The sequence below is a fragment of the Colias croceus genome, chromosome 20 (assembly GCF_905220415.1).
Source record: "Colias croceus chromosome 20, ilColCroc2.1".
NCBI lineage: Eukaryota > Metazoa > Arthropoda > Insecta > Lepidoptera > Pieridae > Colias > Colias croceus.
In genome coordinates this window covers 4,487,203-4,507,313 of record NC_059556.1, presented here as the reverse complement: position 1 = coordinate 4,507,313, position 20,111 = coordinate 4,487,203, and the positions used below count along the sequence as shown (strand labels likewise).

General features: G+C 32.6%; 1 protein-coding gene across 2 annotated transcripts in view; it reads left to right on the top strand.

Annotated features, from left to right (window-relative positions):
* LOC123700632 (mediator of RNA polymerase II transcription subunit 15-like) overlaps positions 1-16,221 on the top strand; it is a 52,192-nt gene extending 35,971 nt beyond the window's left edge. The window contains exons 2-6 of one of the 2 annotated variants that reach the window (XM_045647875.1): positions 4,148-4,272; positions 13,279-13,328; positions 14,143-14,329; positions 14,708-14,935; positions 15,104-16,221. In XM_045647875.1, coding sequence (XP_045503831.1) covers positions 4,148-4,272; positions 13,279-13,328; positions 14,143-14,329; positions 14,708-14,935; positions 15,104-16,159 — 1,646 coding nt within the window. In that variant the 3' untranslated portion in view covers positions 16,160-16,221. Of the gene's footprint in view, positions 1-4,147; positions 4,273-13,278; positions 13,329-14,142; positions 14,330-14,704; positions 14,936-15,103 lie in introns of both variants that reach the window. The other variant, XM_045647874.1, reaches the window with a different exon arrangement.
* Positions 16,222-20,111: the final 3,890 nt, after the last annotated feature.

Below are 20,111 nucleotides of genomic sequence, written 5' to 3'. Positions count from 1 at the left end.
ATATGATTACGTGTATTGTGTATTTAAATGACTCTATCACACATCTAAGTTCATCTAATTTACCTGGTCTTACAATACTACGTACATTTGCATACATAAATTTCAGGGATTTATTTGAGAATTTAATTTCACCATAGTTATTGGTTAGTTGGTATGTCAGGTTATCGATAGCCGGGTTGGTTAAATCTTCTGTTCTTTTAGCTTGATCTAGTTTTTTGAATCCGTTTCAACGATTTTAGGGATGCCTTTAATATATTTTATACTTAAGTTTTTTATACCCTCGTCCGTTTTTTGTTTGAGTTCATCTTTTAGAAGTTTTAGGTATGCTCGTTGCTGTGGAGTTTGATCGGAATAAATCCCAATATCTTTTCTACAATTTTTGTGCTTATTTCTTAAAATTATATTATGCATTTATATTAATCTGATCTTATTTCATAACTTTATTAAATTCTCGTTTCGCTCTGTTTGTAGTTCTTTTGAAACGGCTTGACTGATTCTCATGTAAATTTGTATGCATATCAGATAGTTCGAGTATCGGACATTTCTGTTTTTCATTTTCATACTCCTAAGTTATATCAGTAATGCAGAAAAGCGTTTACCGGGATAGCTTACTTAGTAGGTATATAAAATTTCATTGGCAAAATTGTCTGTGTATAATAAAATGCTTCGTTTTTCCAAAGCAAAACAAATAGCGGTTAGGTCTATAACCATAACCATTACCTCCGTGGTCGGAATAATGATTCCACTAAAATTGTCATAAATGCGTATTGTATAGTGATATGAATACATTTTGCCTGCTAAATACCACAAAGAATTTCATTTTTCAAATGTTCTTAAAGCTTCAAGAGCTTTTTTCACGGTTTGTCAAGGAATAATTCTTAGATTCTCAAGATTTTTTGCCATCGTAGCAGCAACAAAATCGTTTGTTTGGCATTCACAAGCATCGTAAATCGAGTTTGTTGATTGCGACGAGAAATAATCTAATATGCGGCGGGATAACTTCATTTAGACGAAGAGATGGTGAACTAAATGCATTATTGCATAGGAATACAAGGGCTAGGAAGAAATAAAATCTAAAGGAAAATGAAGCGGTTAAATGTTCTTTTATTTATTTCAGTTTAAAGTCTCTAATATCTACATTTTTATTACCTAAGCGATATAAGAACAGTGCCTTATATTATCAGTATCACATCTTTTTTTGTTTTCGTTTTGAGGTGAAATAGTAAATATTATAAACAAACAAAAGCAGAAGCACAACTTCAGATTATGTATTTCTAAAAATATATTAAATTGATCTGCAATTAGAGTTAGGTAGGTACCAGACGAAATATAAATTAAACTTATCATATTGTTCTCCATCTCTCTGTCCATCTTGGTAATGGTGAAATTTCAGTTTTAATGCACTTTAGTTCTAACCTCGATTCCCCGGACTGATAAATGTTGTTTGGATGTTGTACCGTGTTTACAGGGAAGCCAATCATAGACAGAAAATTGTATAGACCTATAATAATTGATATCCAGGAATTATATTGTAGCTAGAGCCTGTAGTTTCTACAAAGGTCTGGTTTGATGTTTCGGTTTCAATTGTATTGAATTGGTTATTGTGGTCTTGATATTTGTGGGGATTGGGATTTACTCTGCTGTACCTACTTGGAAGCTGTGTATTACAATTTGTTACTTTTACTACAATGTTAATACTATTATAATATACATAATCTTTGAAAACATTCGTAAAACATTCGTATATCGTATACATAGACATTCAAAAACGAAACCTAGTTACTATTATTTGCAAAAGTATCATTTTTCCGTTCCCAGCTTTTAAAACCCACTTCTATTATACATTTATAAGCTTCCACGATAAATCTAAGCAGCTTATGCCAAAGGTCTAAGGTTAGCCTTTTAAAGCCGGTTTAAAACCTGCACTGTCTAGATTTAAGCACCTTTAGCTTAATAGGCTTTACTGAATTGTGCCGTTATTTTAATGAACATACATTTTCTCGTATAGAGCTTTATATTGTTAATGATTTTGATATCCATACTTATATTAGATAATATTATAAATGCGAAAGTAACTCTGTCTGTCTGTCTGTTACTCAATCACGCCTAAACTACTGAACCAATTTTCATGAGTTCTGGTATGGAGATATTTTGATACCCGAGAAAGGACATAGGCTACTTTTTATCCCGGGAAAATAAAATAATCCCGGAAATCCCACGGGAACGGGAACTTTGCGGGTTTTTCTTTGACTACGCGAGCGATGCCGCGGGCGGAAACCTAGTTGAATATAAATGATTTATCGTATAAATTATAACTAGGTTCGTATTTACTAAGTCGAAAAAAGTAAACAATGGAAATGAAAATCAATTTGTTATATATTTTTAAATTATAAACCAATTCATAACTCTAACTTGTTATTTAAAAAAATCCAGACGAAAAAAGAAATAGCTAGTGTAGATAATGGTCATAAGTAATTCAAATAATGAGTGAAGATCGTTTTAAAATATATAGGGTAACTACTAACAAAGTTAACAATAACATTATAATTTCAATGAAACAACAACTCACTTCAGAAAAATCTTTATTCTTTCCACGTACGAAAATTTAAAGAGGAAAACCATTTCGAAACACACTGCTATTTAGATAAAAATTTGCGGATAAACCGAAACACAAAAGAAAAGCTGAAGCTTAACGTTTAAGTTGTTTAATAAAGAAACATTTATCTAATATTTTGAATTTAATATAGGTATTTGTTTGAGACACATGCAGGTGAAAATGGATATAATAATATATTGTGTAAATAACTGTAACTCGACTCAAATGTAGAATTTATTTATTTTATTTATGCTTTATTGTACATATATACCAGGAGTAGCAAACTTAGAGAATAATGCACTGGCACATATGTACGAAAGGCGGCCTTATTGCTTAGAAGCATTCTCTTCCAGGCAACCCACATTTGTTATGTTATATAACTAAGTACGTATTTATTTTATGCATTATTAAAATGTATGTACACATTTGAATATGTATGTATGCAATGTTATAAACACATGTTTTTGTTGAGCAATAAATAATTCTACACTATTTTAAGCGAAAAAACAATGCATTCAAATTAGTTTCATTAATATTAATCGACTTAATATGTAATAATTTAGTGGTAAGAATGATTTTTGAAGTAATTAAAACTGCATACATTATAGACGTGCTTCCGATTTCTCTATGGGTAATTTACTTTATAATAGATTCATATTTAATACCATTGTTCTGCCATCCTTCAATTAAGTTCATATTTCATCGTAATACATAAATCAGTTTAATGTTTATTTTAATTTTAATTTATATAATATATTGAAATACGGAATAAAATGTCTTCTATAGCTCACTACTCAAGGGCAAATATATTATGTTGCGATTTGCGAATATAATTGGACTGTGATCTTAATTAGTTTAGTTTATAAGATTCTAGACATAACAAATTCTTTTTTAGATTAAAAATATTTCTTATTAATATAGCATCTTTTATTAGATTTAACAGACAAACCTAGCAGTGCAATAATTAAATTCTATGCGGCACGGAAACCGTCAACCACATTCAATTAATTTGCAATAAATTTAGACCAAAACAATATTAGGTGAATTATATTATGCCATTCGTTTCCTTTGACCTTTGTCAATGTTTAAACGTTTTATTTATGTAATTATAGGCAATAATATTGACTATACATTTATACAATTATACATTCATACATTACAAAGTAATAAAATATAATAACTAAGTAATTGTGGGTTCATAATATTTAAAATTATGCTAAGTTTACAAAAGGAAATTGTGAAATATTATTTTAACCAACAGACGGTATTTAACAATGCCCCAATTAATGATCACGACATTATTTTTTTAGGAATGGTTACGAAAACTTTATATAAATCTACGTAATTTTATTAATCAAATTTATAGATAGACTATCTAGTTACCTAAATATTAATTTGAATCACTAAAATTATATCCATTTCTTTAATTCAATCTAATCAAAACGAGAGGTCTAATTCATTAATTCAATTTATTCTTTTATAAGATTTATAATTCATTATTCATAATATTCTTTTTGAATATTTTAATTAATCTATGTTGTATTGTTACAGCTCTTGCTCTATGCGCCTCTTGCGAAGAAACTAAGAAAGAAGCTGAAGCCGAGCCCAGTAAGGACAAACGGCAGACCCAAGATGTTGGTTCGGGACACTATTATTATAGAAACGCGAGAAAACAGGTAAGACTAGGATTTCTATTTATTATTATTAGCCTTCAATCAGTTAGGATGATGATACCTTCTTTCGCTTTCGCATATTTCTATGCCAATTTGCCTTCTCCATCCCGGCATTCCTAGTGCCACTCTACCTCACGTTAGATACAGATCTATTTGAAAAGGTTAGTGCCTGTTTAGCGTTCCTGTTTAGTATGTATCTACCTATTGTAAAAAATTGAACAGATTTTAGCATATAGATAACATACATTTTTCACAAACACTACTTTATGTCATGAAAATAAAAATTGGAAGTGAAATAGGAAAAAATTAATACCGTAGAAGTATAATACAATTAAATATTATTGTATGATCTAATGATTGTAGAGAAAACTATAATTTTATAGGAAATAGCCTGAACTTTGAATACATGCAGCTTAAGATTAACTTTGGTAAGATATTATGTATCACACGAGAATATTATTAAAATAAAAATATACACAGACTTTTTGTATATTTATAAATATTTAATCTCTATGAGTGCAATGAAAAAACAAAACAATATATCAAAGTGGAGACGTAACCGCCGTAGCTGAATTTTGCAAAAGGTTTAAGACGCAAGGGAACTCAAGATATTTGCAAATTCATCCCTTAATGCGTTAAAATAGGAAGCGCGGGCAAAACAATGGGTTGGATATTCAATACTAACAATACTATGTTTTAAGCAGCTTTAGAAATAAATTATTATGCACATTGAGATAATATTACTACGTATGGAGGAGACACCACGAACAAAATCTGTGCGCCATTTTTTTGCTCTAAGTTTTAAAAATTATTATCTAGTTAGGTACTTACCGATGAAAGTTATTCCTTTGCACTTTTCCGTATTATTTGTGCAATATCGTAACACACACGAAGGCATATATTTTGATGCGTTTCACTTTAAAACAAATAAAAAATGAGCGTGCAGTTAAGCCATGTGGCGTATGTTGAGCGGAACATAAGTGATGTAGGCGGTGTCGTCTCCATATGTATATCTCAATGATTATGCAGTAACTATTTAGTAATCTGTGGTATTAAATATTATTTATCATTCTACATAGAATTTTCGGATTTTATGGAAGTTATAGAAATTAGTAGTTGTTAAACTTCATATTGTTTTTATTAAGTTTGTATAGCTTATAATAATAACATTGATTTAAACAATAATATTATTTAGTGAAATTAAGACATAGACATACTTTTGCACGCTCGTTTAATTTCAAATCGTCAACTTTTGATTAAAATCTTGCATATCACCGCTGCATGACCATCGCAATTCACGGCTTTATATGCGATTATAATGTTATAATATAAATTATATGTAATGATTATTTTATATAATAAAGATTTATTAGCAGTAAAATAATTTATGATCCGTTTAATTACCAGACTGAAGACGGTTAAATTAATCTGTGAAATTACGAGTAAGTCATAGCAACATTGTTATGTGTTTATTAATTAATGATTATTGACGATATCCGCCAATCAGTGACGAGTTTAATGAATTATGTCTTAGCTTTCATTAGAGTGTGACAGTAAGAAGCCTAATGAGAGAGATGAGTAAGCACTTCCTTTAAAACTATCTTAGAACATCATATAATCTTGTATTCTGTATACATAAAAATGAATGTTAGTAAGCGCATAACTCAAGAATTTGTTTTTTGATGTTCCTTTAAGATCACGGAAGGTTTTATACCTTAGAAAATATTGAAAAAAGACGACCCTGGCCGGGGTGAACAGCTAGTTATCTTATAGTGTTATTTGTTCCGCTATTTCGTATGATCTGTTTACTTGTCTACGTTGTTTGTTATATTGATAAGTACTCATGCTATGACTTCAAACATAACAAGAATATTCAAATTGTATGCGCAAAGGTTGGACAATAACTAGCTACTTGGCAATAGAGAAAATAATTGATTCACTCTACCTAAAAGCTTTTGAGAGACATGACGTCATAATCTAAGTATTCCCATGAATTTAATGCTTCCAAAAGAGCATATATCCGAGCTATAAATTAGGATTCAGGCGCGAATATCCGTTCACTAAATACCTTAATCGTATTGATAATAGTAGTATTTTATATATCGATATAGATTGTACAGCTGTCTGTCCTGCCGCCCTTTCACTAGCCTGATTTCAACACAGTCCCTTCCTCTTACAATGACATTCTATTCCCAATACTTAAATGGTATTTGTGATTAGCAATTTTTACTTGCAATGTAACAGAGTAAATCAAACCTCATCGGTCTATCTCTATCATATATATTTATACCTCAGTAAATAATTAAGTATGTTCTTGACGAATTTATTTTTTTGAGACGCCTGTGACTATCTTTCTTAAGAGGGCAGTGATAATTAATAGTGTATATGTGCAAACATCATTATACAATAATTTCTCTGAAGATTTATGTTGCTTTAAAAACATCGATTGTTTTAAGGTTCAGAATGAATTATGTCAAGTAAAAGTACGATACTTTGAACCTTGTGTCATTAAAAATACACCGTACGGTGCATTTACATCAAACGAACATAGAGCTAGAGCAAGAGCATTTATTTCGCTATCTTTTAGTGTCAACGAAAACTCGTATTCAGTAATGTTCAGTTTTGGAACATTGTATAGAATCTTTTAGAACGCACTAAGAACAACGAAAGAATGTTCTACGCATGTTGACACTATTTGACATAGAGGGGTTCGAATGAGCATTCGCTCGTTTGATGTAAATGCACCGTAACGTGTTCAATTTATACATAAGAATCTCTACACATCATAATCATATTTTAATGCAAACGCTATTTCTTACGCAGTCACCTATTTAAAACAGATACGTAAAATATTCAGAAACAGTAATTATGAAATTAAATTTTGTTCTCAGCTTAATTAAATCCTAGGTTTAATTATAAAGTGATGATGAGAATAAATGGATTGAATCTGAATTATAATTAACCCAATTTTGCATATAGAGAATTCACAATATGACACAGAATAAATTAATTATTGAAATAAGTTTATAAAATTGTAGTTTAGGAAACTACATTTTTCAGTCCAAATTCGAAAAATGTGACTCTGTGTATTTAAATAAGTACATATTTATATAATAATTAGGTACATAAAATTATCTATTCAATTTTGTCGATTACGTCCACATATTTAGCATCCATATTAATATTATTATATTATTTATTAATACATCTAGGTATAGGTCCATCCATTCAACATCAGTGAACAGTTACAAACTTCCTCGAATATAGGTTCGAGGTTGAATTTAACCGTTAGGCTCTGTACAAACGGTATGATAAAATCGTATAACTTTCCCTCAAACTAATTTCTTCAAACAAAATTTATAATTTTACTTATCTGTAAGTTATAAAAATTATTATGCTTTATCAGCTTCTAGATAATGCGAAAAGTAAAAGGGTGTAGATAGGTTATTATAAAACCTCTCCACGATACTCATATTAAAATTTGCCACCTTTTTCTTTGGTTGTCTCTTTTTCGGTCACTATAGTTGAATCATGCCATCTAATGATCTTTTGATGTCTAAATCGTGTGTGCGTTCGTGTGCTGTTTTTGAAGATCAAAATAATGAATCTAGTGTTTGTAACCTTTTTTTTTTTTTTTTTTTTTTTTTTTTTTTTAACGTTGGGAAATGCATTTACGCATCCCCCTCTGCAGTTTTTCTGCGTGAGGGGGTATGTGGGACTCGCGAGAAGCCATACCCACTAAAACCCAACGGTGGCCACCATTCGCCTTCGACGGCAGGGGTTAACAGCCAGGCCTTATACCCCTACCGCCTACGTGGTGAGTGCCGCGATTTGGCGACTCTCCCAAGCCCATAATGTGGCAATAGGCGACGGTATCCAATAAGGATATCGCCGCGCTATTGCCGGGCTATTCCACCTTCTGTCGCAGGGGGGGTCGGTTTACTTGCAGCGAGCATAGCTACAGTATGCTCGTTTCTACGTAAACCTCCCCCTGCGTATGTTCGTCAAATCCTGTCTCAAGGCTGACGCTGGGCGTAGAGACGCCTGCGTCTGCCGGGTCTGCGTCGGCGCAGAGGATCCGCCGTTGGGTCGTTCTCCCGGGCCCTCTCTGCAACCTCCTTCGCTTTAATCACAGCCTCGCAAAAGGCCACGACCGTCCTCCATTCCGTGTCGCCACTGACCATCATTTTCGCGATACCCTGCAGGGTCAGCTCCTCCTCTCCCAGCAAATCTTCAAGAGGCCTTCGCTCCGCCGTCCATGCCGGGCACTCGGCTAGGGTGTGATGTGCCGTATCTAATTGGTCACTGCAGTGGTGGCAGGTGGGGGCCGGTTCCCGACCTATCCTGTGCAGGTAGCTGCCAAAGCATCCGTGTCCTGACAGGACCTGCACAAGCCGGTAACTGAGTGACCCCCACCTTCTCTCTACCCACTCTCTGAGTGTTTGTAACCTACCTACACCTTTTTACTTATAATATAATTTGCTCTAGATATATTTAATCTGTGGTCACGTTCAACATGGCGCCTGCAGTGTGATTAATTGCGTCTAATAGTTAAAGTTTATTGTAAGAAATAAAGACCTCATAAGAAGTTATTTACGTTACTTTATTTTGATGTGTAAAATAATAGAAAAATTAATATTGCAGTCCATGAGAAATTAAAATAAATAATTGGATTTTTATCTACAAAATATAAAATATCGAGTACCTATCGATTTTGTTGTGCTCAATTTCTGGAGATACTCTCCATTTTATTATTTTTTTTTCACACATCTTTACGCAAAAGCACTTAACTACTATTAATTATGATTTTAAGGTGACTTTACATTAACATCTAAGGTATTTGTACATAAAATACCTTACAATTTGATCACGTCTGCAGAAACGGAACAAATTGTAAATCGCTTTGATGTCGGTTAGCGAAACATAGCTAAGCATTTAACGCAATTCCACTGCGAAAATATTATATAAATTATTGTTTTCTAACCTTATATTATTTATTTTCTTCAAAATAATTTCCTCATTCCTTCAAAAGATATGTTCTAAACTTTCAATTATTTTAGCAACTCATCGTCCATAATATCAAGTTTCAAAATTTTACAAATGGCCATTATTTAAATTAAACGTAATGTATTCTTAATAAAGGTAATTGAAGCATTTATTACATTAAATTAATAGATGTTTCAATTACTTCAACTTTCATAGTCATATGTAAGAGAAGCTGATATTTAAATCTTTCTATTTCTTTCATTATATTACTAATAGTTTCACAGTTTCTTAGTTTTGTACTAATACGATTATAAATTACTACAATTTAAAAGCCAGAACAATAATTAACTACTATTTAACCCTGGTTAAATGGTCTTTATAATCATAACAGTTAACCAATGTTATTATGAATAATAACAGATGGTCGGACCTATTAATTTATATTTATTTAAAAAGAAAATACACGTCAATTGATATTCTCTACATCATTTTCGAGAATCCTTTAAAATTTTTACTTTGCTACATACTAGATAAACATCTGGCAGAGCACTTTGGATGCCCTCTGCCCCAGCGAGGGGCACAGGAACATACCTATCATGCTGTCATACAAGTCAAGTCATAATATTCATCTTACCTACCTTATAAAGTGAAGCGGCAAAGCCTTACCAATTTATCGAGATATTAGCACATATTGACTTTCCAAATTACATGTAAAATATTGTCATTAAGTATATTAAATAGCTGTAATACCTAATGGCTTTGATCTTTTCACACACGTTGTGGAAATGTGATTTTCTGACCCGCACTCGTAGCTTATTATTATGACGACACTACGTAATTAGTTGGGAAATAATTTCTAGAAATGCATTAACTATTTTAACATTATGATGGATTTACCTAGAATCAATTTGATGCGTAGGTTTTCAATTTCATGTGAATTGCAAAAGCCTATTCTACGAATAAATTAAATCAGTATATATTTTTGACAATTTTAATTATTCTGCTTTAGAGGTACCTATATTAAAAAGGATAATGTATTTGTGTTGATATAATTAAGATAAGATCATGATAAATGATTTGTATTTATAATTGAACTAAAGGCTGATATTTCAATCCTTGGTTAAAACTTATTCGTCGAATAACGTATTAAACTACCATTTATGAAATATCTTCTAATTGCCGGTATTTGACAGTTTACAGGTGTCATGTTAATATTATCGTGTAATACTTTATTGGACGGGTAAGTTTTATCCAAGGATTGAAAAATCGGCCCTAAATGAAATATTTACGAAACTTAGACTGTATTTTAATCGCTACAAAAACTACAATAACATTATTCCGTTATTTTAGGCTTAACTATTGGTATTATCTTTAAATATTATAATATTCGTTATTCTAATAAAATCATTCAACTTGAAATTCTATCATGAAATTGAACTTGTTATTCCATGAAAATCAATATAAATAGCTAGAAAATCAAGCTAATTAAAACTTTCGAACCATTTGCAATAGCACAAATACTTTTGATTTACAAGTTTGTATTAAATAATATGAAATAAAATACATTTCAATAGTTAAATGGCAATCATTTAAAATGTTTGAAATGGTGACTCTCACGTTTTGCGATAGAAGCAATTACGTTGATTGACTGATGAAAAATACAATTCATAGACCAGACGGATTTTACCAATATATTAAATGTATATATTATCGTATTAAAATTTATTGTATTCCCATTAAACAAATATTTATATTAAATAACTAGCTTCCGCCCGCGACCCCGTCCGCGCGGAAAACTTAAGAAAAATTAAGATTTTTTTTCTACGTATTTTTCCGGGATAAAAAGTATTCTATTTTATGCCCAGGATAATAAGGTATAATTACCGTTAGTTTTCACGTGATGTCTTCACATACAGACAGACAGACAGACAAAAATTTTTTTAATCACATATTTGGGCTTGGTATCGACCCAGTAACACCCCTGCTATTTACTTTTTCAATATTTTCAATGTACAGAATTGACTCTTCTACAGATTTATTATATGTATAGATAAGAAAGAGCAAAGAAAACAATGCACATTTTATAAAAACAATTTAGTACCACTCTCATAAATTTCCACATTTTCATGTATTATCTAAAGCGCCTATCTTATTATTATTGAGTAACCATACATGAATACAAAATACTTAACAGTTCTTAACAGTTAAGAGTTACCTACGAATTTACTACTCATAAATCTCTTCTACATATTTACAAGAACTTGCGCAAAGCATTGAAATAAGCTCAATAGCTTTTCATTTCCTGGTTAAGGAACACAGGATTTCACATTTGTTATAACTATGATTATCTTAAAGGCTAATTGAATTAAATATATCAATCAAGACACCTTTCTCTATGATCCACCAATTTAATCTTCCTGGTTGTGAAGCCAGATTAAACAGGCAGCCGATGAGCATAGCCGTCGTAAATGCCAAAGCATTTTCCATTAGGCCATCTTATATCGCAAATTATAATCAATTCGTGTCACCGTTCTGCTTAGATTATGTTTCACGCTTGCTTTTTTGTGTAATTATTACAACATTAGGGGACATTCCACGGCGGTGAGTCGCGTAAACAACGTGCTATTACTTGCTGCTAACAAACTATTATTTCGTGATGTTTTAATGGCAGTGACGAAACGATAGCCCGCCATTAAAACTGTTTCTTTGTTGCGAAAATCTAACAAGTACCATGGAATATCTAATTACTTGCTAATACCTTCGAAATATGAGATAACATTTATGTAATGTAAATATGGGTGAAAACTGAAAAGCCAATGTTTATTCTAACCCATGTTTTCTAATTAAGTTTTGCTAAGATAACTACAGAGGTTGGTGAACCAATTGTGTATCAAGTTAAACATGCGGTGTTTAAGTATATAGGTAATATTGTAGGCATAGAAATAAGGATGAATTTAATATTTAATAATTAAAGTATATTTTCAGAGCTTAGAAGAATAAATGGTTTAAATTATAAACATTATATTATAATACTAGCTTCCGCCCGCGACTCCGTCCGCGCGGATGTCGGTCTTCGCGTGGATGGTTTATTTATCCATTTTGAGTACCTCTGACAATAACATCTTATAAATATCTATTGGACCCAATTCCCAAATACGGCTAGGCCTATAATAATACGCAACGTGTGTTCGCGGTTCTACGGAACAACGTCTATGGATAAAACTGAAAAATTACGATTTTTTTTTTCTACGTATTTTTCCAGGATAAAAAGTATCCTATTTTACGCCCAGGATAATAAGGTATAATTATACCAAGTTTCATCGAAATCGAACTGCTAGTTTTCACGTGATGCCTTCACATACAGACAGACAGACAGACAGACAGACAGACAGACAGACAGACAGACAAAAATTTTTTTAATCACATATTTGGGTTTGGTATCGATCCAGTAACACCCCCTGCTATTTATTTTTTCAATATTTTCAATGTACAGAATTGACCCTTCTACAGATTTATTATATGTATAGATTAAGTTCCAAAGAGACCGGTCTATTACCTAAATGGATTACGCTTGCCACGACCACTTTTTATTGTCTTCTATACGTATACTGCATTTGATACACCTCGATACACGTCATGCTAATGATGGAAATGCATTGTTACATATTTTAACACTTTCACTAGAATGTGTATCTAATGCAACACATAATTACACTATATATTACGGTGTGAATGCGACATAGATAATTATTTGACAATTAGATACGATTGTTGGATTTTATAGTTTCCTGTTTTGTAATTTTTTCTCAGATAATGCGACACTAATTGGATGAAAGTTCCATTTAATCATGCGTGTCAATCCAACATTTTCTCATTATAATTTTTTACTGAAGTTTCTTGCCTTTTTCTTTTCTGTAAATTTCGAAGTGGCGGCAAAACGTAGAGTATTTTTTTCATAAAAATAGTTAATTTAGATTAGTAAATTGATGAATTTGTAATAATAACTTTTTCTCTATATTTCAGGAACCAGTAGCACCCGTGGAAGAACCGCAAGACGATGACAAAGCTGCAAGGTAAAAATATTCTTCTAAATAAATAGTTCTTCAATATCCTTAGATACCTATACAATAAATTTAAATCAATGTTTTCAGGAAAGTCGTTTAAATTTAAATAATCAATCTTCCTGATAAATTGAATAACCAGGAACAAACTCAAAAATTGTTCTTAACGGAAAACAATGTTGTATTCAGATATTGTTCTAATTCAAACAAAACATTGAGATAATTAAGTAATGTTTTGACCTTAATGTTTACTGGAGTTTCGAGTTCTCTGAATTAATCCTTTTCAAATCAGAAACAGCTGTCGTAGAGCGATAATTGGCTTCCTTGGTAAATAAACTGTTTACCTATAGGCAATTGTGCGTCTTTATAAAGGTAGGAATTTAGTACGAGAGGGAAAAGTCAAGAATTAATCTGTTAGAGGCTTTAACTTTTTTATTGAGAATGTTGAAATTGTGATCATCAAAACGTAAGGATTTTTTAAGCTATTGCATAGCTTCTATCGCGGGCCGTGAGCGCGGGGACCGAATCCAGAAATTCCGTGACGAAAAAAACCTCACGCTCTTCACTCCGACGGGTACGGAGGTATGGCTTGAAGGCATGCTATACAATAGCTTTACCGCGGCAGTCCCCGAGTGTCACACATCTTTTTTTTTCTTTGTGTCTAGAAAAATATCATTCATATACTATCCGCACAGTAAAAAAATGAATTACAACTGCCTGATAGTTGTGTATTGTTGACAATTTTATTTTCTATATGCATTATATATCCATATCAAATATGCTCATGCATAATTCAACTATTTAAACAATATTATTTTCTATCCAGAGATGAACAATACCGCCCAGGCCAAGTGTTCTCGGTAAACGCACAAGAGTTGTTAGAACTTCAACCGGAGAGAAAAGCACCGCTATCCAGCAACCAGCAGTTGCAGCAGTTATACCAAAACCCACAGCAGGAGCACAAGCAGAACTTGCAGCAGTTCTATTATATCGACCCTCAAGTCCAACGACAGGTGAGCCTTCTTGTTATGTTTGTTATCCAAGGCTAAAAACGAAGGCATAAATAAATCCCATGAACTATCTATATCTTCACCTGATATTATCAAACTATACGAAGTAATAACTCTTATGAACTATCATAAACTTAAACAACTAAATCTAAGAATATATTCATACTAAGTGTTATACGGATACCATTACTTTTTGAACAATTCGCATTTTATTTTTTTAATTTCCGGTCAAGTTGTCAGTTATTCTACCATTAAAGAAATTCTGTCGAAATTCAAACAGTAGATATAAAACTACTTAAACATATTATTTTTTTTTTAATTCAATGTTTTCTTCAAAATATCTAGGTATATTATTAATATTATCTTTTGTATTCTTAGCAGATCGCCCCACCATCACACACAGTGATTGCAAGACCACACTATTCTTCCAATGGTGGAGAAGCTTCTGTTGGTGCTGCTTTATCTGTCAGTGACAATGGAGCCAATGCAGCAGCTGCATACGACCAAGATCTGTTGGCATTGCTAAATGCGGTGCAGAGACCTCAAGCATATGCGCAAACGCAGGCTCCCCAAATCGTTACTCAGACAGCACCTCCGCAATATCAACAGGTATTTTTTTCTCAAATCAATAAATATCATACGTAATAGTTATAAACTAAACATAACTGGAAAATCAAAGAATATTATGGATTTAATTAAGCTCTTTTTATACTTTAAATTCAAATAACTATAGGTTATGGGAATTGTGATTAAAATGATGCATTAATTTTTTTACAGATCGAACAATACATCACCAAACCAAGCAAAAAGCCAACAAAGCTACGCCCCAAAATCCACGTCACTCCGCAACCGACAGTGGCTCCTCAACAATACTTAATAGAAACAACAAATGTTCAACAGCAACAAGCCAACCAGCAACAAGCCCAACAGCAACTAGTTCAACAACAACAGCAATACCGCCAAATTCAGCAAAACCAACGCATTCCACAGACTCTTCGTTACGTGACCATACAACCAGCACAGTCATCGGTTCAGCAACCTTTGTACGAACGTCCTGAAGCTCAAGGTCTCAAAGTTGTACCAGCACCAAAGTTGCAAAATTTAAGCCCCCTCTATCGTGTTGCTCCTCAGTATCAACAACAAGAAGCAACCCCAAAACAGTTTAGAATTGTGGACACGCCAAGAGCACTGTTAAGGCAAGAGCAACCTCGTATTCTATCAAATGAAAGGCCTGTCACATATCTGAAACGTTTCCCTGAACCAGAAAAGGTTCAAGCTATTCAAGAAAATCTGTCCGCTGCCCAACGACCAGTGCAAATTGCCGATCAATATTATTATCGACCAGTCTATCGACAAAACGAAGCGCGTAGATACGAAATACCTGCTCAGGCGATAAAAGAGCCACCGCGAGCTATCGAGGCGACGAAGACTCCCCTATCCGCTATTTACGTGAGCAAAAATATTGCACCCAAGAAAGTCCTTCGTCCAGTAGTAAGGATAGATCAGTCTAGGGATCAACAGTACAGGGAGCAGCCTTACAGGATAGAACAAGCATCGAGTTCGGAACAAGTAAATATTGAACGGCAGAATCAGAATTTGGATGAGCAAAGATCGCAGTTGCCTCCTCCAAGGAACAACAAAGCGTATACTCCTGAAGAGTTCGAAGCTTTGGTAGCGGCTGGGTACTCAGTAACTCCTATTCCAGTAGGGCAGTCACAAGAACAGCCGCAGCAAGCCCAATCCAGGTCTTTTGTGGAACCAATGTACCAACGTCGACCTTATTATACAAGACGTAACCAATACTTACCACTACGAGGGGATGAGGCACCTTGAACAATAAACTGCGATGTACATAAATTAGATATAATTGCTAGATATTAAATATTTTTACAATACATTATTCTTTCTTTTCTATATTCATGTTCGTAGAATAATGAGATATTAGTGCGTAGGTAGGTAGGTAGTATTGTCACAAAATTTCTCAAATTCTTAGGTATAGACGAATGGGTGAAATAACACAAATTGTTTGTAAGACCTTGTCCTCAAGGTCCTTGTAAAAAGAAAAAGAAAACCTTACCTTCTAACTGAATAGGTAATCAAAAATTCAAACATTAATTAATTAGATACACGAAATAATTGGTAAGCCTGTATTAACAAAACATTAATTAAGTTGTTCATGGAAGTTGAGAATGTTTTGAAATTATATTTAAAATAATAACCAAAATGCCCAACATGGCAAATTAGTTTGAGAAAAAAACAATATCCATTAGGATTATTGATTATTATTAACAGGAAGGAAAATTAACCCATCGTAATATAACGAATTGGCGTTTAAATACGTCAAAAGGGAACGCCTAAGGAATCCATTGCTTTTTAGTCATATCCTACTCTTCAACGTCTCGTGTCGAAATTAAATTATTTAATTAATGGGATCGTTTTTTTTTTACTTGTTTTGTTACTTACATTACTCATGACATCATTATAAATTATAAAAATTAGGATATTTTACTGATATAATATATTTAATATACTGAAAGGATGATGGCCAACTTCGTTCGTTCGATCGATGGAGGTATACCTACCTACCACCAACTTTTCAAATTTGTTTTATTAGGTATAAACCACATCATTTATGAAATATAATATACTTATTTCACATTATAAAATATATACAAGTAGTGTTAATTGGCAATAACAATTTCATCAAAAACATATAATTGAACGCATACTTTACAGTCATTGCTCCCTTACATTAACTAAATGACTTTCCTAGCAGAAAATAAACGAAGCAAATCAAAAGAGGTCGGTGCAATAAACGTCAGAAACCTTTTAACTTGCTATGTTCGTTATTGGTGCTGGGCACATGGTTACATACACTCGCCATAACAAAACATTTCATATGAAAATAAAGACGAAAATTTTTACTTGAAATTTTCCTTTCGCTGGAAATAAGTACCTATGTAGTTCACCTCTATTTTAAGAAAAATGTATGTATGTATTAAAATCACTTTTTTATATATATGTACATAAATTCGAAGATATTGTATATGAAACATATTTCTTACATAATTAAATATACAAATTAATAAACGTAGGACTCGAGCAATACATAATTCTTTATTAATTTCAATAAATAAACGAACGGGCTTCCGTTCAATTCCATATGTGATAAAAGTACGCCCTAAAAAGCAAAGATTATGTATATCTCCACAGACAATAAATCGATTAAAAATAAGGTTAAAAAAGAATTTAATAAAAAGATAGATTGCATGTCGCCTGTTCGCCCCGTAATTGAATTTGCGACGTCCTCTCAAAGACACTAATGCAATTACTTTAATAACCTACGTCGACTCAAGAAAGCCGTGTGAAGTGGGAAATTAGCTCATCCGCTTTTTAATTCTTGTCTGTTATGCCTTATTGTCTTAATTAGTGAAGCTATGTAGGTAGACTGCGTTACGTTTTTCTGAAACACACACACACGCACATACCTACATAACCTCTAAAGCGAATAAAGTGAAGTCTTGTGCCCCCAAGTGTGGTAAGGGGCAGATGCATTATGCATACATCTGTTTCACTGATCGATTAACTTTAACAAGTAGGTGATCAGCCTTCTATGTCCTGCCAGACCGAGACATTTTTTTTTTTCTTCGTCTCCACTAGGAATTGAACCCAATGTAGGATATGAATACATAGGTACATAACTTAAAAAATTAACTTGCTAATATACTTCAACACAACGTTCATTGTAATGTTTCTATTAATTTGACTATTATTATAGAAGTCATGCCCCTATTATTTTAGCATACCTGATAAAACTCGCTCAAACAATCTCCAAACAGTTTAGACTTTAGCCTATCGTCCAGACCACAAACTTTCGCCGAAATTATTTCTTCAGCGAAAATACCGCGGATTAATCTTTCGCTCCCATTTCCCTTAAGATCTTAAAACTTTTCCATCAACTTTGCTTGTTAACCTAACAAACAGTTTCCAAGATATATTTGAGTAAGCAATAGGGTTTATTGATGGATTGCACATTTCTTAGAATTTGAACCGACAATAATATACCTTTATATTACTTTATAAAAATGTTAGACGTTTACAAAGAATATGAATAATAAATCGTAAGAAACATTTCTTATGATTTTTGGTATCAATTTCAGATTCTATTTATTGTAGATTTTATAATGACGAATAAAAAAAATGCATTAATACCTACTTAAGGGTAGTAAATTTTATAATTCTTAGCACGTGATTTTATTTTATTAAAGGTACCTACTTATTTATATTATCATATTTAGAATTCCAATCGGATAGAGTAATTGTCTTCTTGATTTTGCTCAGATGGAATCGCCGTAGGAAATGATTAGACAAAACCACTACATAAACTCCTAAAAAATGTACCACAGATAAACTATACTACTACTTTCTACTTTAAAGTAAAATACATAGATCAATTATATTCTAAAAATATATAGTATATCTACTGTTAAAGATATCTGTCCAACAACCTAATCACTCCCGTCACATGTTCCGTAAACAGCTGTGTGATTAAAAACAAAAAGTTTTCTAGTTAACAAAACTGCTATATAAAGTGACACTGACAAAATGATTTATCGACCTTTAAACCCGAACCAGCAAAGTTGCTCAGTGCCCGGGCATGTCATTATTTATCAAAGCGACGTGTATACAGTTATAACTTTATATGAAAGGCCACTAAAACTTTGTATATGACCGCTGAAAGGCTTGTATGGTATGGCTTCTTTATGTACTTGTAGATTGAATATAAACATACATTTTTAACAAACAGTACAATGCAAATACCTACAAAAAGAAATATATGAAATATAAATTGAGTACACCTGAGAAAGGAGACGGGCATTTCTGCGCCTACTTGTAAGAACTTTAACATTGTAAAGAAGTCAAAAGCCATGGATTCAACTGCAGGCTGTACCTAGCTGTAAAAACGAATAGTCATTATACACCTTTTTAGTAAAGCATACTCTAAATTCTCGTCAACACAGCAGCAAAACTAATTTTCATAAATTGAACATAAAAAAATCTTATTCAATCTCAGAAACTGTCTCAGTAAAAACTTTCTTGAAAAAGAAATAATATATAATTGTCTAAAATTCTCACGACTACGGTAATCACATTACCTGGCTTTTAGGTTAATCAGGAACTTATTATTCAATTGGTGTCCTCGTAAAACAAATCGATCTAGAATCCTAAAATGAGATTATCTTAAATGTATTGGGAGCACGGTCAGCTGAATTCCGCAGGGCGGCGGCAATCCAGGAATTTTAAGTTTTTTACTTTTTATTTTACCTATAGGTTGATATTAAGTAAAGTAGATTAATTTTTCACTTAAAATTACAATGCTTCTATTTATCTCTAATATATATAAATCTCGTGTCACAATGTTTGTCCTCAATGGACTCCTAAACCACTTAACCGATTATAATAAAATTCGCACACCATATGCAGTTCGATCCAACTTGAGAGATAGGATAGTTTAAATCTCAAATCGTTTTAGAGAAAGCGGGCGAAGCCGCGGGCGGTAAGCTAGTCTACTATATAAAAATAATTCGGGTTTTCTTTCCTGACGCTATAACTGCAGAATGCACGAACCGATTTCCACGGTTTTGCATTCGTTGGAAAGGTCTCGGGCTCCGTGAGGTTTATAGCAAAGAAAAGGTGTCTCTGGTATTCGCCCAGTTTGCTAGTTAGCTATACAATTCCTTAGATTGTAGGTAGTTGTATTCATACAATATTTCGTCCCAAAGAA